At 31.6% G+C, this 23,245-nt stretch overlaps 1 protein-coding gene across 2 annotated transcripts; it reads left to right on the forward strand.

Annotated features, from left to right (window-relative positions):
• Nucleotides 1-9,545: 9,545 nt before the first annotated feature.
• Nucleotides 9,546-13,439, forward strand: LOC108461123 (prohibitin-1, mitochondrial). 2 transcript variants are annotated; one of them, XM_017760831.2, is made up of 6 exons: nt 9,546-9,732; nt 10,580-10,767; nt 11,030-11,146; nt 11,946-12,116; nt 12,206-12,418; nt 12,754-13,439. In XM_017760831.2, exons 2-6 carry the CDS (start codon nt 10,591-10,593, stop codon nt 12,943-12,945), a joined length of 870 nt encoding a protein of 289 aa, XP_017616320.1. In that variant the 5' UTR covers nt 9,546-9,732; nt 10,580-10,590; the 3' UTR covers nt 12,946-13,439. The 2 variants fall into 2 exon arrangements, with proteins under 2 accessions (XP_017616320.1, XP_017616319.1); XM_017760830.2 differs by having other exon boundaries at nt 9,547-9,736.
• Nucleotides 13,440-23,245: the final 9,806 nt, after the last annotated feature.

Raw genomic sequence — 23,245 nt, forward strand, 5'->3', positions numbered from 1 at the left:
GCCATACCAAATAGATAATTTCAATCAAACACATACATACCATCCATGACCACTTTTAGCCTATACATGCCATTATAACCTAAAATTTAATTTACTTTTTATACTGAAACAAGCTGATGGATAGTATGAGATCTCCACCAAGTGTCCAACCCAGCGAACTTCCAAAGTACTATAAAACAGAGGAAATAAAACAAAGTAAGCATTTAATGCTTAGAAAGTTCGTATAATAGGAAATTAACTTACCATTTAATTCACATTTAAGGTAAGCAAATAAACATGCTTAAGCCAATTTGACCATTTGCCTAAACACATATCATCATCCAGCATGTTAGTCATGTAATTCACATAAATACCAAAAAACATGAATGAGCTCATTAATATTCAATTTCCACATACATGTATTTTTCACTTTAAGTGTCCATGAACATGTACATATCATATCTTTGTATTTTAAGTATTTCTCATAGTAATTCATCTTGAATTCATATACTCTCATATCGAAACTTTACCCGTTGAATCATTTAAAATATCGATGGATACATGGGTAGTACACACTAAGTGTACAAAACTGTAATCGTCATTTCATGTATTATCCTTCAATTCATATTTAGGAATGCTCGTATGAGCACAAAAATGGGAAGCTCTCTCTCGATCCACATAATGGGAAGCTCATGTCAGCCATGTAATTAGAAGCTTATCCAAGCTATATAATGAGAAGTTCATAAGAGTCATAATCAGGAAGCTCATAAGAGCCATAATTAGGAAGCTTATATATAGGGATGCTCATAAGAGCTGTGATGTGTCCACAACACATACAGAATCACAACCAATCGGGATGCTCCGAAGAGCTATTAATGGGAAACTCGCAAGAACCATATAGTGGGAAGTTCGAGAGGACCATATATCGGGATACTCATGAGAGCTAATAACGGGACGCTCTTGAGAGTTATGGTGTGACCACAACATATGTAGGACCACAACCAATTCGAGAACCCTGTATCCATCAAATCTCATTTATCCAAACGAAACTTATTATTTATCAGGTATCATCGGATATGTGATCAATTTCATACATATGGCATTTGTAGAATTCACATATACAACATCCAATTCAAACATATAGATATACACAATTTAGTTACACGAACTTACCTCAAAAAGTGTTCGTGTACGAAAAATCTACTAATCTGACACTTTTTCTTTTCCACCATTTGACTTCGTATTTGATCTACCTGGATCTATACAAATGAATTTAACACAATTTACATCTTAGGCAAAAGTACTATTTTGCCCCTATACTTTTAATTAATGACGATTTCGTCCCTAAGTTCGGAAAATAAAATTCATGCAATTTAATCTTTATTCCAAGCCTAGCCGATTTTTACATATAACATTTACAGCCCATGTATTTCACAAAATTTAGATTTTTTTCCTTGAATTTTACATCTTTTCAATTTAGTCCCTAAATCATAATTTCATCAAAATTTCCTTTACAAAAGTTGTTTATTTATCAACAACCTTTCATTTTCTACCATAAACTTCAAAATTTCAACATACTCATCCGTGGAAAATTTTTAATGCTTTAATAACTTTACAAATTAACCCCCGAGATAGCTAGATTAAGTTATTACGATTTTGGAAATATAAAAATTACTAAAAGCGGGACAAGAATGCTTACCTAATTAGGCCAAATAAGTTTCTCTTTCTTCAATTCTCCATGGCTAGGATTTCCATCTTTTTAACTTGGGAAAGATGATATAAAATAATTTAAAAATAATTTTTCTTACGGATTCGGATTTGTGGTCTAGAAACTACTATTCTAATTTCACTAAAAATGGGCTATTACAGATCATCTGTACAATGAACATTTATTAGTTTTAGGGCTGTTAATTAACCTAATTAGGTCAGACCATTTTGCCTATAAATAGATGTGTTTAGCCCCCCTTTGGTGGGCTTGGTCGAATGAGCCACTTAGTTTAGTTTTAGGTTTTTATCTTAGTTTTTCTTTATTTCAATATATTCGTTTTATGTTACAAAATAGAATTTCTTTCTTTGTTTAACTTGGGTTCGATTTCGATCCAAGCTTTAATTAAGTAATTTTTATTAATTTCTTTTCAGTTTTCAATTGCAATAGGGATTGTCTTCACAACTGTCAAAGGAAATCATGCTTTTGCTTGCAAATCAATATCGAAATAGATCAATTTCTCTATTCCCTTTTTCTATTTAATTTTTTTGCTTTGCATATTGAATATGAAATTAGGGGAAATTGCATCTAAATCCATGAGTGGTTAGTTTTTTTAGGGAGGTTAATGATCGAATGTGGGAATAATTAACAAAAGATTTAGAGTTTGAGTTTGGGTTAGTTGACTTAAATTATGTGCGATTAAACCCTAGGATTGACGACCTTAGTAAGTAATTTAAGATAAACGAGATCAAAAGATATGTTTTCCGAGTAAATCGTAATTTATCCTGATCAAGAAAGTGAGGTTGAAAGATATGTGTGTATTGGTTGATTAGTTAATTAGTTATAGGCCGAAAGGTAATAATTGGTTAATTAATAACCAACTCAATAAAACTTGAGTTCTGAAGTTAACTAGGAATACTGAAGTGAGTTAGTCTTTTGCTTGGTTAATTCGAGTAATTTCGATTGTTAATTTGTGTTATTTACTTTTAATTAATTTATGTTATTTCGGTTAATTAATTTTTATTTGATTTTTCATACTATAGTTTTAAGTTATTATTGTTTAATCCTGTTAATGTAGAAAATGAATTTTAGTTTAATTCAACCTCCCTTGGGTACGATCCTCAGAATACTTCCTGAAGTATTTCGTTGTAACACTTCATTATATTATAATTTGACCAGTATACTTGCGGATATTGTTGCTTTAATATTTATCTTTTTGCTGTAGTATTTCCAGTCCAGACGTTTGCACGTCTGGTGATGGTTAGTGTTACACTTAGGATAAGATTGAAGGCTATTTATCCTGATTATTTATTGAAAAAGAAGAGTTTATCTTGGACTATGCTGATTGAATAAATTGTCATATCAAGCTTATAAATAGACAGCAAATAAGCATGGAAGATAGATCTTTATAAAGGAATGTTGTACTGATTAGATTAATTTATCTTCATTATTTTCTCTTGTATTTTTGCACTTGATTAATAGGCATTCTTTGTGAGAGATTGAACATTTATATGTGAGGTTTTGGTTGAGTGGTTGTAACAAGTTGGGACTAGCTATTGGGGCTTAAATTACTTATTTGTTTAAGAGTATATTGGGCTTCAACTAATAGGTGGTTAGATTAATTGTGGAATGAAACCATCTACTGAGCGAAGCTCTGCAAAGTAGGATTGTTTCTAAATTGCGTTAATAAACCACTGTGTGCAAATCTCTCATTACTTTCTATGTTTTGCGTTAGCATGGAAGATTCAATATCATATAATCAAAATAAATTTTGATTTCATAGAAAACTATTAAAAACAATAAATTTCATTTTGATAATTTTTAAAATAATTTCAAAACATCAAAAAAAATAAATTAATTGTTGAAATTTTTATCTATTAATAATGTCAATTGAATTGTTACTATAATTTGGAATCTTAATATTTAAAATTTATGTTTCAAAATCCAAATTTAGAATTTTTGGTAATAGGATAAACATGTACAATTTGATAATTTTATGTATTATTTTAGTTTTTTTTGCTTTTTCACTTTAATCCTTGATTATTTTTACCCTACCCAATACCTTAAAAGATATTTTTGGGTGACCAAAATGAAAGTGACTTAAAAGTTAGGTGATCAAAATGAAAGTGTAAATATGATGCAGCGTGTATAGTTAACTGTGATAGATTTAACAGTTGAGTAACTAAAATGAAAGTGTCCTAAAAATTAAATGGTGAAATTATAAAAATTATATTATAATCACCTAAAATGAAAGGATTCTATAAATTGTTTTCAAAACAAAGGGTATATGTTTCAAAATAGCTTTTTGGAATTCAAATTTGAATTTTAAATGCTTAGAAAGATTCACCTTTTAGTGTAGGTGACATGATTAGTAGCTTCGTAGGTAAGAATTTCAAATCAAATCAAATCATGAATATATACAAAGTTAATGGTATATTGAACTTTTTTCGTAATTTACTTGAAGAAAATAAAAAATAAAAAAAGTAGTTTAAATAGATTTTCGGCTCACTTTGAACATCTACTAGATTAATTTATTGACGGACGGGCTCTTTTCAGAAAAGGTAGTATATATGATAGTAATTTAATTTTGAAAGAAAATAAAACTTTTTGTTATAAACAAATAAATATCAAGCAAAAGAAATAAAAGAATTTCTCCTATATTTTTCGTGTCACTTACAAGGCTTTATTTATAAATAAAGATAATTTTTTTATTATTGGTTTTGATTATATTTACTCTTTTTTGACACAATTTTTAAAATTATTTATAGTCTCTTCTCAACCCATAAATAAAAGGGTAATGTGGTTCAGCACACTCGAACCCACATCCTCTTACATTGACATTAATACCCATACCAATCAAGTTAAAACCGAATCGACAAATAAAGAATCAGTTAATGGTTTCATTGAAACATACATTAAAATGTTTTTATACTTATATCATTCATTCTCATAAATGTGTTAAAAAGTACAAATTTGTCTAGTATTATTGATTTGGAATTAGTACCATAATATATTATAATTGATGTTTACTATTATATTTTGAGAATATGGGCAAAATTTGTCATCAAATTTTTATGTAATTGAATTTTATCACTAATTTTAAATTTTATTGAAATTTGTTATTAATTTTAATTTTTAATTTAAAATTTATTACTCAATATTAATTTTTTATTTATTTAATAATTTTTAAATATTTTATTTTAATAGTTAGCAGGAAGTTAATCTGTAAAATATTAAAATTTAATAAATTAATTTAGAACTTTTGTTTAATGAAAGAAAGACTTGAAAAATAAATATAAACTAGAAAAACTTAAGTTTAAATTTTTAAATGTATCTTATTAACATTATATTAATTAATTATTGCTAATTATTACAATACATGTTGAAAATATTTTAATTAAATATACAAATTATTTTAAAACAAATTTGAATAGAAAAATTCAATCAAAAATCAAACTTGACTAACAAAATTTATCAAACTAAAGGGGAAAACCCAATATAGAGTTAAAATAATGAGAGTGTAAGAGGACGTGAGTTTGAGCATGCTAAAGTACATTTATGTAACACCCCTATACCGTATCTACCGTCGAAATAAGGTTACAAAGTATTATTAGAGTTTCCATTCCAGAACAAATTTTTTTTTAAACATTTTAATTCATATCATTGCTCATAGCAAAACCAATTAATAACATACCTACTGTCCATTATACGAGCCCTCAAGGCCCTAAAAACACATAAGAAACAAGTCGGGATTAAATTGAAAACATGTAGAATTTTTCAGAAAAAGATGAAAATTTTCAAACTGCAGGGGTCACACGGCTAAGACACACGCCCGTGTTTCAGGCCGTGTGGACATTCGAAGTAGGGACACGCACCCGTGTCCCTGTCCATGTTCGAGCCCGTGTAACTCTCTAATTTGGGTCACACGGCCAAGCCACACGCCCATGTGTCAGGCCGTGTGTTAGGTCGTGTAACTTTCTGACTTGCAACCCTTAATAAGCTATATGGGGCACACAGCTGTGTCGCCTAGCCGTGTATCACACACGGCTGAGACACACGCCCGTGTGAACGAAAAATAGGACATTTTCAAGCCATTTTTCTCACCCATTCATGCATATACCTACAATCAATTTTCCACATATAAACAAGCCATCAAATTGCACTAAAAACATGCATAATCAAGCTATCCAAATAAAGTACATAATCATACAACTAATATGCCCAAAAGGTACCTCAATCACAACAATTAGACATGTATAATCATATGTACAATTTGGCCAAAAGTTCAACTAACTTATAACTAAGTTTATGTCAAAACTTACCACTTTGTTTACCTATCAAATTTCACACCAAAAGTACCAAATATGCCATTTGACATTTAGCACCATTAGCCATATATGTCCACTACCCAAATACCAAAATGACCATATTCAACCATGTCAAAGAACATTTCATTACACACATTTTAAATACCATTTCAACTTCCATCATTTAAGAATCACAAAGACTATAAAGTCAACCATCATAAGGTTACATATATATATCACAATTACAAGCCAAAACATAATGGCTATAACATCAACCAAAATACCTATACATGTGCATATTTAACCAATTATCACTTAACTTGTTTTCATGCCAAAGTATAACATAATTGATACATAAAAACCATACTAATTTTGGTTATTTCAAAACATACACCAATTTGACCATATTAACCACAAACAACAAGCTATCAATAGTACCTCCAATCCAAGGCAACATTTCATGCCATAATCATCAACCAAAATGACATATATATACCAAACTCATCAATTAAACATTAGACATAGTCCACCTATACATGCCATTATAACCACGACCAAAGCATAGAAATCTACTGATAAAATAGATGGATAGTGTGATGGATCTCTGACTAGCTTCCAATCCGATCGAGCTTCTAATAATCTAAAAAGTAAAGGAAAAACAACTACGTAAGCAATGAATGCTTAGTAAGTTCGTGTAAACTTTAGTCATATCAATCCATTTCAAATATGAAATTTATGCATACCAAGAATAATCTTATACCAATACCACAAGATTCATGAAACCATATTCAACAACACACAAAGTGAATAAATCCACAGCATCACATATACATATCATTCCTAGCATAGTAGGATTTTATAAAACTTTAAACCCTTTCAAATTTTCTTACTTTCCATTGTATTCACTTTCTTTAGCTTAAATAACAACATCAATTCAATTCATCATTCCCTTTTTCATCATTTACACTTATGGTATGAACTTACTATTTCATTACCTTTCTACACCCATTTCATATGCATAACACACAAGATATAAGCATATCATCAACTATAGCTACAAGCTAATGCATTTAAACATAGCTCTTTTGGAATTAACCACATGATGAACCATTTCATAAGAAATTACATAATTTAAACCTTACCACTCTTTCATGAACACAAGCATTTCCATTTGGGCACTTACCATTTCAATGCATAAGTAAGCAAAATACACTCCAACCAATAGCTTGGCACATGCCTAAGGATCAAACAACAACACATGTTAGCACTTGAACATATTTCATATGAATTCAATATGGATAACCATTATACTTGAATATGATTCAATTGGTACATATATGTAAAGCAAGCTTCAAAGATTCAAAATCTATGAAAATTTTGAAGAAAAATCATACCTTAAACTTGAATTTGAAGGAAACTAGTTAATTTTTTTTCTTTCCCCTTTTGTTTTCTTGAAAAGAGAGAAAGATAAGAAAGATTTCATCTTTTCTCTTTTTATATATTATAATTTTAATTAATAAAACATTATTACTTGTTAAAATATTATTATTAATAAAAATAAGATTTAAAAGCCATCATGAAAATGAAATATTTGTACTTTATTCTGTTAAGTATGACTCCTATTTCAGTCAAATTTGAAAAATAATCTTCTAGTTAAACTTTGTTTATTTATTTCAATTAAACACTGATTAGTTTAGATTATTTTATTATTATTTGACCTATGAATTTAGCTTATAAATAGGCTCTTTTACAACCTTAGAAAAAAACACGCATTAGATATTAAAACTCATAACACATTTAGAGAATTTTGTGTTTACGTTTTGAGGGTTCTTTATTTTCAGGTTTTCGGGGTTTAATTTTTATCTTCATCTTTTTTACTCTTCGTTCTTTTGCCATTATAGTAAAATTATCTTTGCCTGTAATTTTTTATCCTTTTCGGAGGGGTTTTTCCACGTTAAATTTGTGTGTTCAATTTTTCAATTTATTCAGCTATTTTTTTTACTTGTTGCTTAATCGGGTCGATCCCAGCAAATTCCTATACTTTCCCAACTTATTCAATTTAGTTCCTAAACTCAATAGCAAATTTTTAACTTAACCATATGCTCCTACTAATTATTCTCTATATTTTCATGTCTGACAGTTTCCTCTAAAAACAATTATAATTTCTTATACTACTATTTATTTATAGATTATTTTTTCCTTCTTCTTCTTCTTCTTCGTCTTCCTCTCTCTCTTTCTCTCTCCCTTGCTCTCCCTCCCTCCCTCTCTCTCTCTCTCTCTCTCCCTCTTTCCTTCCCTCCCTCCCTCCCTCCCTCCCGTTATCCAACTTGAGCCATTTCGTTAAAAAAAATTAAACCTGCCATGTGGCGTTATTAAAATGCGCCATGTTATACTTGTTCATGGATCAATCTACCTAATTAGGTTTTAAGGCCCATCTGAAATTTGGGAGGGCTTAGGCAAAAATATTTTGACCAAAAACTGAGTTTAGGAAAAAAAATTAAGTTTGTTTAAAATATGGACCCATTTTTAAGTTTGTAATATTTTATATTATATTATTTATCAAAAAATAATTTATATTATATTAATTTTATATCTTATGTAATTTATAACACATAAAATTATATCTATAGTGTTAACATTAAAAATGTTAAGATAATTAATTATATATAAAATTTAATAAATAAAATATATAAAATTATTAAATATTGTATTAAAATAATATAAATATATTTTAAATATTTTTCTTAAAAATAATATGGTGGGCCTAAAATGGGCTTGAGTTAACCATCTGCAAATATGAGCAAATTTGAATAAAATTTTAAGCCTATATTCAGAAATATGGGGCTTGTGCAAGCATAAATTGTGTTAATATCATGCTCAGCCTAGCCAAAACCCTACCAAACCTATGAACATCTCGTGCCATGTCATGCCATCTTTTTTTTTTTTAGTTTTATGTATATTATATTGATTAAAAGGTAAAATGTCATATATGTAATATAAATAATTCAAAAGTTTTATAAAATAATATTTTATAGATTTCTAAAATATATAAATATAAATTTTAAAAGTGTAAATAATATATAAAAATTAAAAATTTTATAAAATTAAAATTTATTTTATACATTAAATTAAAATTTCAAAATTCGAAAAATTCAACTAAAAAAATATAAAGTCTATAAATAAAAAAGAAAAAGAAAAGTTGAACATTAAAAAAACGTATAAAATTTTAAAAATTGCAAAGTATGTATATTTAAAATATATATTTATGAAAAATATTTAAAATTCAAAATTAACTATACGTCAACGTAGGTCAACGACAGCAATGATAAATTAAAGTCAAAGATATTTAATATTTAAAATTTTAATTTCTTTTTTTTTCTATTTTCTACTTCAATTTAATGTTATTAAATTTTAATAAATTTGAATGGCAAATGACACATTTTGATTTGTTAAATGTGTTATACGGTATATTCTAATTTGTCATTCTGTTTATTTAATGTTGTTATAGAGAATAGATTAAATCAAATAAGAGGAAAAAGGTTGTTAAGTATAGTTTAGATGAAATAGAGGCATTAAGCCAAAAGTAAATTAAAAGAAAATAAGATTAATTAGCCCAAGAGCATATCGGATCGACTGAAAGCAAAACCCAAAATATAAAACCCTAAACCCTACCTTTCTCCTTCCTTATTTTTTCGCTAACCCCGGAATCCCTCTATTCCTCTCATCAAAGGTTGCCATTTTGTAGGTATTTCCATCTGCATCTTCCTCTCTCTCTCTTTTTTCCCAAAAGAAAAGTCTTAGATTATATTTGCTGCGTTTGTTTGCTTAGAAATTTTGAGCGGAAGTTATCAGCCTTTCGGGTGCTAAATTGAGCGGCTTCGTTTCCCCTCTTTGCATTTCTTATTGTTAATTCGTATCTCTTGGTCAAGGCAGTGCTACCCGCCACTGTTAAAAGCGGCAGCCTCTTTTTCTTGAGAGCTAGATTGTTAGAGCTGTCAGCTTTGAGGCTCTTAGGGTCCTACTCTTTCTCTTTTACTTGTTTTGCGGTTTGATGAAATGACTGGGTTTTGTTGTACTTTTCTAAGTTGTTGAGGGAAGCCCATTTGCATTGTAATTAAAGATAGAGATTTGAGACATGATCATGCTGGAATATATAAATATATATATGATTATGTGTTTGACTCTGTACGATTGAAATGAACGGAAAACTTGTTGAAATATTGTACCTTTATAGATTGTTTAGCAACATATTGTATGAGTCGACGTATTTTGGCTGTGTTATGTTCTTTGTGGAGGCAGTATATTGTATTTTCATGACAAGGAAATAGTTTGGGTGCTTAGACTCCTTTCTGCTAGATATTGCTTATAATTCCTAATTATATGGGGGGAGGGGGCCGCGGGAATGTTTGGGGCCTCTTCTCCTATACAGAGTGTAAACATGGATTGTCATGTGTGAATACGTATGTGTTTGGATAGTTTCCTTTTCTGAGTTAGAGTTGCTTAAGCTATTTCTCTGACATCTCACATTGGGTTTAATGTTGACCTTTGGGGTCTTCTGCAATTTGACATCTAATGTTTAACTTTTCAGCATTGAGTAAAATGAATCTCAACAACCTCAAAGTTCCTAAGATGCCTGGAGGTGGAGCACTTCCTGCTTTGCTTAAGATTGGAGTCATTGGTGGGCTTGGCCTCTATGGAGTTGCCAATAGTCTCTACAACGTTGACGGAGGTCACCGAGCAATTGTTTTCAATCGGATATTGGGCATCAAAGATAAGGTCATAATTTTACTGGTTGACATGTTTTCTAGAATGCATCTCCTTCCCTATATCTGTTGTTTGTGGATATTATAGCGCTTTACAGAACTTGCATACTATGGCTTCTATATGGAATTGATTAACTAGTAGCCTTGTGCTGTCCTTTCTTGAATGACCAGATTTTTTTCTGCTGTCCTTTTGACATTCTTGTTTACAATTTTTTTCCTTTGGGCTTAGCTTCTGTCTAGCAGTATGCCATAAAGTTTAATGATTGGCTCTGCAGGTTTATTCCGAGGGGACACACCTTATGATACCATGGTTTGAGAGGCCTATCATCTATGATGTCCGTGCAAGACCTCATTTAGTTGAGAGTACTTCTGGTAGTCGTGATCTCCAGATGGTAAATGCTACTTTTCAATTTTCACTTAAGACTTTTGTGCTATCATTACCTCGTTGCTTTTTAGTTCTCTAAATCTAAAATGATACTAACCAGGGATTCAAAAATTAAAACACACAAATATCCTTATGAATTTCAAATGCACAACTAAACATGCATCCAACAAATCCACGAATTTGAGAAATAACCATAAATGCTATATTTATAGGTGTTTTATCTCACAGCTACACTATTTTTTAATCTAAATTTCCAAACACAACCTAAGCATGGGGTTTAAATCCTTAAATTATGAATTTATGTTCTCAGTCAATCAGATGAATATTTCGTTACTAGTTGGTACATCAATTCTTACTAAACAAACAGCATTAATTAGATTTATATATTAATTGCTATATTTTGCGTACATATTAATTGTAACTGTAATCATTTCCTTTCCTTCTATGTCATACCTCCTATCAAGCTTTTAATTTTTGAAAGTTATGTAATGGTTGTTCCATCTTTTAAGAATTATTTGTTTGTGTATATTCAACCTCTGATATGGACATATGAGCTATGAATACAATATATGAAATTTACATTCTATTTACGCTAGATGAAATGCTTACATTTCATCTAATCATTTTAAAAGGCTCCATAACAGAGTACCCATGAGGCATTTTTATGCTTTTCCCTTTCTTGTTGATGCTACAGCTTACATTCATTTGTAGAGTTATATTAGGTAGAAACTTAAAATAGAAAAATGTTGCAGGAAGTAATGCCTTAATTAGACACTAAACCTGCTTCTGAACTATATCCTCTGCAGGTCAAGATTGGGCTTCGAGTTCTCACTCGCCCTAAGTCAACTCAGTTAACTGAAATTTATCGAACCCTTGGTGAGAACTATAATGAGAGGGTCCTGCCTTCAATCATTCATGAAACTTTAAAAGCTGTTGTTGCTCAATACAATGCTAGCCAACTCATTACTCAGAGAGAGGTAGATATCCTGTCATAGATTTTAGATGCCCCAGTAATAGCATAGATGGTTTGGATCAATTGTCTGAAGTTGAACTGTTGTGCTTTTAGAATGTCAGTAAGGAAATCCGGAAGATTCTGACTGAAAGGGCAGCTTACTTCAACATTCAACTTGATGATGTGTCCATCACAAGTCTGACTTTTGGGAAGGAATTCACTGCTGCAATTGAGGCGAAACAGGTGGCTGCCCAAGAAGCTGAGAGAGCTAAATTTATTGTGGAAAAAGCTGAACAGGACAAGAAAAGTGCTGTCATCCGAGCACAGGTGAGATACATAAAATAGACCCACACACTATGGCCTTGGTAGTTATGGATGTAAGGGGGGAAATGAGGAAGTAAAATTAATGACCAAAAAAGAAGCCAAGGTGGTGAAATGGATGATTTTTTCTATAATATTAGATGATAAATGCAGCTCAATGGGAATATCAAGTAGATCTGGTAAAAAGGATAGATCCTTTCTTATAAAGGGTAGAAGATAATCTGAAACATACTTGAATGTCAGTTTCAGCTTCTCTCAGAAAATTCTGATATTTGGCTTAATATGATAAAATGGATCATTTTTCTCTTCTGAAGTAATTTATTTGTTTTTCTGGTTTACAGGGAGAAGCCAAGAGTGCCCAACTCATTGGTCAAGCAATTGCAAAGAACCCAGCATTCATTACATTGAGGAAAATTGAAGCCTCTAGAGAGATTGCGCAGACCATTGCAAATTCAGCCAACAAAGTCTTCTTGAACTCAAAGGATCTGTTGCTGAACCTTCAGGAGATGGATCTTGAATCCCACCCAAAGTAAAATGGTTACCTTTATTTCACACTTGGTTCAATAACTCCATTGTGAGAACGTTAAATACAAACTTGAAGGCTTTGCTGTCGTCATGGATTTTTGAAGGATTTATTGTCTTAAAGGATCAGTGTCCAAACATCATATCAGTTGATCCATATGGGGCTGTTTATTTGAGGTAGAGAAGGGCTATTGGATATATGATAGTGGTCAATTCTATCTTTTATTCAAATTAATACCTTACCCAATGGAACTAATGGACCTGTTGGATGTGGATTTATGTAACTTTTGGATTAAGGTCAAGGTCGAGTTGTGGAATGATAGGAATCCCATGGTGTTTCGGCTTTGTCTTATGTAATTTGCTTCAACTATTTGACCCTGCCAAATAAACCTGAAACGGCATCAGATAGTTTGATCCGGTTTATGGTTTGGTTGGCCACCCCTAGCCTAGACCTGTACTCCATTGTTTGTTCTTGTTAAACTAGTTTGAATTGCTTCAACTAAAATTAGCTCCCGAAATATCTGGCTGAGGCTACAAGAATAGTGTGTTAATACGAGCAATCTTGGCGGCGGCAGCCAAAATCATGTGTCTAACAATGTCGACTCTCGCAAGTTGTATGATGTCTCCTATTATTGATTGACATCGGCAATGAAGTCCCACATTTCGTTTTAAGATTAATTTAGATATGGTGTGATTAGTTGTACATACGCAGTAAGGAAAGAGCTTCTCCCAAAATTTCAAGTTTGATCTGTGTGGTATTGTTGAAGAAAATCAGTTTTTGAGGATTGAATAAGCAGACTTTATCCATAATGCTATTTTGACACAAGGTAGTCAATATCGTTCCAGTATTATATTTTCAGTGTTCCAGTATTATATTTTCAGTGCTACTGGTAACCGTTATTTTTTATATAATTACTAGTTAAACTTTATATGTAATAGTAAATATATCACACTACGTTTCATACTATTATTTTTTAGAATAAATTACTTAATTGATGATTAATTTTTTTGATGCTTTTATTTTGGTCACTTAAATAAAAAAAAATATTAGTAATTTAGTCACTATTGTTACTATAATTAAACATTTTAGTCACTGTTACATATTTTTGACTATTTTTTACCCCTGGTTACTGTTCATCTTTCTTGACCTTTTTTCTTCCTTCCACGCCACCCCTGTTTCCACATTCTTCTTCTTCCTTTGCTCCCTGCTTCCAGCTGCAATCTCTTACCCTTAATAATGGGTTTCGCCGACAGTCAAGGTTTATCAGGTACTGTACCAAATACTATCAAATATTTCATTTTCTTTCTTTTCTCTGTTCTTCATGTAATGTTTGCCTTGTTTTCTCTACTTTTCTGAGAACATCGAGAAAGATTACATGATAAGCCTCGTTAATTTTATGATTTTTTCACAAAAGCAAATCCATTGTATTTGAATTATTAGAAGCTAAAATTTCATCTTTTGTGGATAACAAGATGCTTGGTTTTAGAATTTTATATTAAGTTGAATTGTTTGATCACTTTCAGTGGAAAAAGAATTACTTTCTTACTAAAAATAGCCAAAAGTAAAAATCAAATGAAACTGTACCAAGTTTGAAATTTCTCTGCAAGGAATTAAATTATGGTCTTAGACTTTTATAAGGGTGTCGATGTTACTATATTTTACAAGCTTAGTAGTTGGAACTCAGTTGCGAGTGTCCAATATGTTTGACCTTGTTGAAGATTTTCCATGTCACTAGAAGATTATATCCCATTTCGAATATGGGTATTTCAAAAAAAGAAATAGTTGGAGCAACATAGCGATGTAGTTGCTATTTGGAACTTTTCTTGTCTTGGTGACACCGATACTTGTTGGATACATCAAGTTGCTGCTTTGGTTCAGTATTTTTATTGTTACGAGTTTTTTTATTTGGGTGATTAAACGTCAAGTGACCAACTAGGTAGTTTAACCTATTTCTTACTAATAATAAATACAATAATATTTTAGGTAAATTACACCAACAGTCACTCAACTTTGGAGTAGCTGACAAAACAGTCACCTAGGTTTCATTTTAGTCACTCAACTTTCGAAAAGTTACAAAACAGTCACTAACGTTATAAAAAAGTGACAAGATAGTCACTGATTAATTTAGGGTGTTAACGGGATGTTGACGTGGCAAGTTAACTAGCCGATGTGGCAAGTTAACTTGCCACGTTGGTGAAGCGGCTAATGGGTTTTAGTTTGGGGGCGAGTTTAGGGAAAAAAATTAAAGAGTTATGGGTTTAGGGGTAAAAAATTAGAAATAGATTAGGATTAAGAGGATTTGGGGTAAAAAAAAATTGATTTGGGAAAATTTTGATTGTGATTTGGGTTGGTTTAGGGTTGAAACTAATTCGAGAATCAATTAAGAAGGGTTTAGGGTTAGAAATCGACTCAATAATCGATTAATAAGGTATAAGGGTTTAGGGTACGATTTTTTTTTTGTTTGGGGATAATTTATTATAGGGTAAATTACACCAACAGTTGGGTGACTATTGGTGCAATTTATCAAAAAAAAAATGAAGAATTGTGTCATTGGCTTTTTGTTTCTACAATCTGAATTTTCAATGAGCATATATGGCCAAAAAAGGTTATAATCTTTGTTTGAACTGTTTTGGAGAAAATATTTTCTTAGATTCTGTTTTTTTTTTAACGCCTCTGTCTCTTTGTTATCAGCAGTCAACCACATTGGTTTTTGGGAACAATTTGGGAAGGGAAGAGCTTTGCTGAACTGTTAATTTTTTTTATATCTGTTGATTTCTTGGCCAATATTCTTAGTGTTCTTTGTCCAAAGCAAATAATTGGGTGATTAACTTCGCTACTAAATTGCCATAGCAGAAAAAAACTCTTTGAAAGGAGAATCTTGTTGGTGGTTGAGTGAATGAGAGGGTGAAAGGAAATGAGTGAGGTGTTTGAGGTTGAATATAAGATACAATGAATGGAGGGTCATTGGGTCTACGAACAGGGCATCTCCATTTTTCCTCTTCTCATTCATCATCTTCTTCTTCTTCTTTAACCTTAAAATGGTGCTGGTAGGGTTGTTAAAGTGAGAGTAACCAGGCAACTGGATGGTTTTTTTACACCAACGACGCCGTCACCTGCCATGTCACTTTGCCGTGACGTCTGTGACGGAAAACGGTAAAAATGACTATTTTGTAGCTTTTCGAATGTTGAGTGACTGCAATGAAACCTAGGTGATTGTATTGTCAGCTACCCTAAAGTTGGGTGACTGTTGGTGTAATCTACCCTAAATTTTTTTTATAAAAATAAATTTTATTTATTCATTTATTAACATTTTTAACTATTATCAATATAGATATTTTTTAAAAATAGAATATAATTCTTATTTAAATTAAATTTGTAGATTAAATTAAAATTATTTTTGAGCTTGTGAAAACTCAAAATTTATCCGACGTGATGTTTTGTTTTACTTATTCATTTCAACTTTTTGAATGTTAAGACTTTTTTCCATACCTCAATTTTTGAGATTTTAATGTTTATTGTATTCTCTTTTTTATTTTATTTTCTCTCTTCCTTTTTTTTTTTGTTCTCTTCTCACAGCTAGTTCATTTTCTTATATAGTTCTTTTTCTTTTCACTCACAAGTTTTAACTCAAATTTTCACCGATACATCATTTTTTGAAAACAAGTCGAAATATGTCAAATACATGTGGGATAGGTCGAAATTTGAGCCGAAACAAAATCTATATTGTATTGCTTCAGTTTATGTCCGGAATGAAGTGTACGAGCTGATACAATTGGTATTGGAACAAAACCAACCACCATGCTTTGACCTCTCTTCCATGCCATTTGAATGCTAAAAGAGTTAAGGCTGTAAGTAGTGCCTCTATTTTGATTGGGGGTTGTATCATGAGCCGCGAATCAAATCTCATAACCATTGCGTATAAAATCGCCGTTAAAGGTCAACTAATTAAATGTGGTTCATTTAACCCACTTGAACTAGCAGGATTTGTGGAACACATGAAAAAGTATATTTACTTGAAACATTGGTGGTCTATTGAAACACTCCAATAAAACTAGAATTGCTATGGTGAATATTGTAAAACCTAATGGATAAGATTGTATAGTGTTGTAATATCCTGATTTTGGGCCTAGTCGGAATAGTGGTTTTGTGACCACAAAATCCGAGATAGAAATAATTATTTTATGATTTCTATGATATGATTTCAAGATTGTGTGAAAATTTCGTGAAGAAATTTTATGCATAAAGTGCTTAAATTGAAATTAGGGACTAAATCGAATAATTTGCAAAACTTGCATTCTAGAAGTTTCTAGTATGAAATTATTTTAAAATATTAATTAGGAGGTCTTAAATAGAATTTTACCAATTTCTAAGTCTTGGACAAAAATTGGACATGGATGGAATTTTTGGAAAGTATAGTAGTAAGGGCATTTTGGTCATTTAGGGGTAAAATGAATTAAAATACAAAATTAAAAGCCAATTTTGCTCATCTTCAACCTCATGGCCGAATATAGCAAGGAGAAACCATGGCTAGGGTTTTTCAAGCTTCCAAGCTCGATTGTAAGTCCGTTCTAGCCTCGTTTTTAATGATTTTTACGTTTTTGGAGTCCCGATAGCTCGATTTAGCTTATGCTAGCAATAATTTAACCTAGGGTTTATATTTGGAAAAATACCCATAGGTGAAATTTGTGTATTTTGGTGTTTTATGATAGAATATAAGATTTTAAATTATGTTAGACTTGTGCTACTCGGTTTTAAGTGAAAACGAGCAAAAGGGCTTAATCGGTAAAAATACCTAATAGTCATAAGTACATGTTAGAGTGAGAATTTGATGTTTCCATAGAATGGAAAAATGATCAGCATGTCATAAAACATAAGAAAATAGGCTGAAGTTTAATTTACGAGCTTTGGGGCAAAAGTGTAAATATGCAAAAGTTTAGGGGCAAAATTGTAATTTTTCCAAAATATGATTTTGGGTCAATTTGAATAATGTGAGTCCTAATTAGACTATATTTTAAATGATAGAGCAAGGAAAACTGAAATTAAAGCTAAAATGGGGAAAATACCAAGTTGTGGACGAAATGGTAAAAGTAGCCATTTTCGCATACGAGGTAAGTTCATGTGTAAATGTAGTAACATAATTGTCATTTTAAGCAATTTAATGTTGTTTATATGATATGATGCCTATTATTATCATGAAATATTATGCTTTGTGGTTATTGTTGAATAATATGTAATTATGTGAATTACTTGATGAGTATGAACTATCACCGAAGTATCGATTTTGATATTCCGTGGAAGACGGCAAAGATGTGAGATCGAGGAAAAAAGCCCGTTTGAACCTTAGGAATAGATTAGGATACAAGTGACATGTCACTGGGATATTTGGGCATCCGAACTCGTTGAGTTGAGTCCGAGTTCATTTATGGATGCGAGCGTCCGAACTCGTTGAGTTGAGTCCGAGTTCGTGAGATGTAACTAGGCATCCGAGCTCGTTGAGTTGAGTCCGAGTTCACTTATGGATGCGAACACCCGAGCTCATTGAGTTGAGTCCAAGTTCGCTTATGGGCGGGTTACATGGTAGCTTGGCTACATATGTGGCACTTATGTGCAAACTTTCCATGTATCCGAATTATATTCCGATATGTTCAATGGGTAAAGTTCTACTGAAATGGAGGAATACTCAAGATGAAAGGGACGTATTGGTAAGTGTTGTGAAATGGGTACTTTGAACAGGTATGTACTTAACCCTCGGGTTGAAAAATCGATATAACAACAATATGGTAAGATGATAAATGAAAATGTGATATGAATGTCTTGGTGATGATTATGCAAATGATGTTTTATATTTGCTTATATGGTTATGTTACTTGCTATTTGCATGTGAACTTATTAAGCATTTATGCTTACTCCCTCCTTTTCATTCCTTGTAGTTTTGACAAGCCAGCTCGAAAATCGGGAACGGTCGGAGGCTCGCTCACACTATCCGTATACCATCTTAACATAATGGCTTGTATATTTTGAGTATGGCATGTATAGCATTATAATCATTTTGTATATATGGTCTTATGATATGGTTATTGAGTGGTATGGAAATGCTTGGTAATGATTAGCCATTGGAATGGCTAATCATGATCATATTTGGTGTTATGTATGTCAAATTACTAGCTAATCCATGGAAACCATGAAATAGGTAAAATTTACCATAAAATAGAATAAGACAGCAGCAGTGACGTGAGTTTGAAAAATCATTAAAAATAGTGGAGATATAATTAGATGATGAATAAAATATGGAATTAAATAATTATGAGTCTATTTTCATATGAATGGAACAAAACAGGTATATGAGTTATATTTTATGAGATGTTTAAATTTTTGTGAAACAGGGCTAGAGCAATTTCTGGGTCCCCTGTTCTGACTTTGGAAATTCACCATAAATTGTAAAAAGGTAATTAGAAGTCATACTTTAAATGTACAGATTCCTTATTGAGTCTAGTTTTATTAGAAACAAACGGCATAGTCATTGAAGCTCTGTACAGGGAGATATCTGATTCGTAATACACAGAGGTCAGAGTAGTCGAACCCTGAAACAGGGGAGACTTTAACTAATAAACTGTACTAATTGGCGCGACCAAAAATTCTAGAAAAAAATTACTAGATAGATATATGAGTCTAGTTTCAGGAAAAATTTACGGAATTGGATTTTGAGTTTCGGAACTCGAGATATGATTTTTAAAGCGACTGTGATGCAGTTAGACAGCTTGTCTGGAAATTTTAAAATAAATTGTATGAGCTGTTTAAGTAATGAATTAAGTCCGTTAACACCTCGTGTTCGACTCCGGCAACAGTCTCGGTGCAGGCGTTACATTTAGTGGTATCAGAGCTGGTTTAGTCGGTTCTCGGACTAACCTAGCATGTGTAAAAGTTTAGCTATACATGCCACTGATCTGTGATAGTGTGATGTCTTCCGACGCGTATGAGTACCGTCTTATTTAGACAGGGTACTCTCCAACCGAGCTGCGCCGACCATGTTCAATGTTATGTGAAGGTATTTGAGTAAAATTATGATTATGATAAGTCTCGGTTCAGAAAAGTATGAATAAAAGTTTATGATACATATGTGATAAATATCCATATTTGCTTAATGCTCATATGATGTAGTGTATGTGGCTTACTTGATAAGATGAACGGAATAAATAGAAAGTAGTAGAGGTATGAATAAAGGTCATAATATTATGATACGAATGAAAATGTCCTTGTTTTGATTGGATGTCGAATGTTGATGAATGTTAATGGTATATAATTTTTATGAGATAAAGGATTATAATGAAATGAACTTATCTATGTTAAATTGTTGGACTGAATTATATGATTGTAATGATATGTACATGATGATGCACGAAATGAAAGTTGTGATTTTGATGCAAATATCTATGTTTGTTTGGCCTTATATGATGTCATGAGCATGAATTAATTTAATTAAATGAATGGATAAGTAAAGCTATCTAGAAAACATAGAATGTATGCATAAGTATATTGTCTAAATGGGACAATAGGAAAATTTGTGTAAGCCAACATGAATGTTGCATTGCCTGAATGAATGACATGATTTTGATGATGTTGCTATGATGATGGAAGTTGTGTCATATGTGTATGTATAAGAAAGTCGAGTCGAGGTCCTACAACCCTCTCCTCATCAAGTGGTACTTATAATGGAATTTCATGAGATTTGTATTGAATAAGTTTCAGTTGAGAACCCAAAGAGTTCAAATGATAGAATAATTATAAGTATGATCGAGATTGAAAATGAGCTGATAAGTAAAGTTAGAGCCAGTAAAGTATCGGATTGATATAAAGATTATTGGAATTATGCACTGTCCCAGTTAGAGAAGGAATTCTCTTTGGTAAATCAAATTACTCAGGCGCAAGGTCGAGACAAGTGTAAATCGAAATTTATTTGAATCGGCCTTCTTTAGTGAATGGTTTAATATGAAATTTGTGACGACGTAACTAGTTGGGGAAATGATATTTGAAATGTGAACTATCCGAGTGTGACAGTTATGATCGGATGATTTAGCGATCTCTTTTGAGATGTTCTTTGTGTTTACCCGTTCTCGTAAATATTTCTATGGCTATTGATCTTTGAAGAAATTCTTGTTATATGGGAATGTCTTCTAATTCGTGTTGGATGAAAGCATTGGTAGTCTGATGGTCTATAATTTATATTGCTCTATTTCATCGGGTATTCTATTTCATTTCGTCGATAAGAATTGATGAGAGAATACGTATGATATTATGATTCTGCTTTCTTCTACTTGATGCTTCATCGATATATATGTTTGGGAAGATATATTGATCTTGTTATATTTGATTTCGTGGGATTAAATGATGTTTTCTTCGGACTTTCTTTCTTTGAAGAATTATCGGGTATTCCGTATTTTCTCTATGAGTTTGGTTTTCGATTCTCGACATAGTATCGTATCTTGGGTTTCTTTATCCCGGATCTCTTTATTCGGATTTCTTTATTCCGGTTTCTCTATCTTGGATTTTTTATTCGATTTTCTTGTTATCTTTGTTCTATAATTTGTCAATTATGACTCATGTTCAAGTACGTTCTTCACTCGTGATAATCATGTCAAATATGACTATACTTCTAATTTGATCTTGGTAATGTGGTGATTTTAGTATCGGATTTTTCTAATTTCGTGTAAGGATTTGACATCGTAAAGGCATAGGTGATAAAAGCGAGTTTCAGTTGGTATGGTGAATTATTTATTTGAAAGATTTCATGTGACAATTATGTCGGATTATTTTCTCAAGTCCGATAATATAATTTCATTTTGTATTGATAAAAGAGTAAATAGTCCGAACTAGAAGTGTATATTTATTAGAAAGAGTTGGATATTAGTTAAAGTCACTACTGAATGATAAGGTTTTCGTCTTGTGAAAGCTGAAAAGTTTATTACATGTTGACAAAGTTTGGATAGATGAGAATATTGGTAACCAAGCGTCGAACTAGACTAGTCTACATTGAGTAAAGACTTCGATTTTCAAGAATGTCTTGTTGTATGAATTGTGATGTGTTTCAAGACAGTGAGGTAATGTGATAGTTTAGAGCATTCGATGTTACATAAAATCGGAGTTGTTAAAGGGGTTAAAGCCGAGCATTGGGATCTATCAAAATTATCCTTGTCAGTGTTGATATTGCGTTGGAAATGAGAAGGATTATTCTTGAGGCCATATCAAAATTATTTCTATGGCGGAAAGAGGAAAATGTGATGTATCCTATTGTTAAATGTTTGGCAAGATCTATAAATCATATCTGTATTGAATGAAGTCCTACTATCAGATTCATGGAATTTCAGGTCTCTTTGATTGTTGGATTTCTTGGAATTCCGGTCTCCATTAATCAAGTTAAGATCTGGGTTTTATGTCATGATATCATGGGAAACTGAGAAGGGTTGAAAATTTAAGAACAGTTGAGAATTGAGACTGTAAGCTTTTAGATCATATGAGAAATTGAAGAGATGTATTGGAGGTACAGTCTAAGTGCAAGTTCTTCGGCACTGAATATGAGATTAAAAGTGAAGACTACTTTTCTGGTAAGATTTTCGGGGACAAAAATCCCTAAAGGGGGGGAGAGTTGTAATATCCTGATTTTGGGCCTAGTCGGAATAGTGGTTTCGTGACCACAAAATCTGAGATAGAAATAATTATTTTATGATTATTTTAAGGTCTATGATATGATTGCATGATTGTGTGAAAATTTCGTGAAGAAATTTTATGCATAAAGTGCTTAAATTGAAATTAGGGACTAAATCGAATAATTTGCAAAACTTGCATTCTAGAAGTTTCTAGTATGAAATTGTTTTGAAATATTAATTAGGAGGTCTTAAATAGAATTTTACCAATTTCTAAGTCTTGGACAAAAATTGGACATGGATGGAATTTTTGGAAAGTTTAGTAGTAAGGGCATTTTGGTCATTTAGGGGTAAAATGAATTAAAATACAAAATTAAAAGCCAATTTTGCTCATCTTCAACCCCATGGCCGAATATAGCAAGGAGAAACCATGGCTAGGGTTTTTCAAGCTTACAAGCTCAATTGTAAGTCCGTTCTAGCCTCGTTTTTAATGATTTTTACGTTTTTGGAGTCCCGGTAGCTCGATTTAGCTTATGCTAGTAATAATTTAACCTAGGGTTTATATTTGGAAAAATACCCATAGGTGAAATTTGTGTATTTTGGTGTTTTATGATAGAATATGAGGTTTTAAATTATGTTAGATTTGTGCTACTCGGTTTTAAGTGAAAACGA

Source organism: Gossypium arboreum, chromosome 3 (genome assembly GCF_025698485.1).
Source record: "Gossypium arboreum isolate Shixiya-1 chromosome 3, ASM2569848v2, whole genome shotgun sequence".
Taxonomy (NCBI): domain Eukaryota; kingdom Viridiplantae; phylum Streptophyta; class Magnoliopsida; order Malvales; family Malvaceae; genus Gossypium; species Gossypium arboreum.

What these genes read in the sequence shown, in the direction of transcription:
- LOC108461123 (XM_017760831.2), top strand. Translation starts at nt 10,591, where the DNA reads ATGAATCTCAACAACCTCAAAGTTCCTAAGATGCCTGGAGGTGGAGCA. An exon ending in TATTGGGCATCAAAGATAAG is followed by an intron (nt 10,768 to 11,029) that starts GTCATAATTTTA and finishes TTGGCTCTGCAG; the next exon opens with GTTTATTCCGAGGGGACACA. An exon ending in GTGCTGTCATCCGAGCACAG is followed by an intron (nt 12,419 to 12,753) that starts GTGAGATACATA and finishes TCTGGTTTACAG; the next exon opens with GGAGAAGCCAAGAGTGCCCA.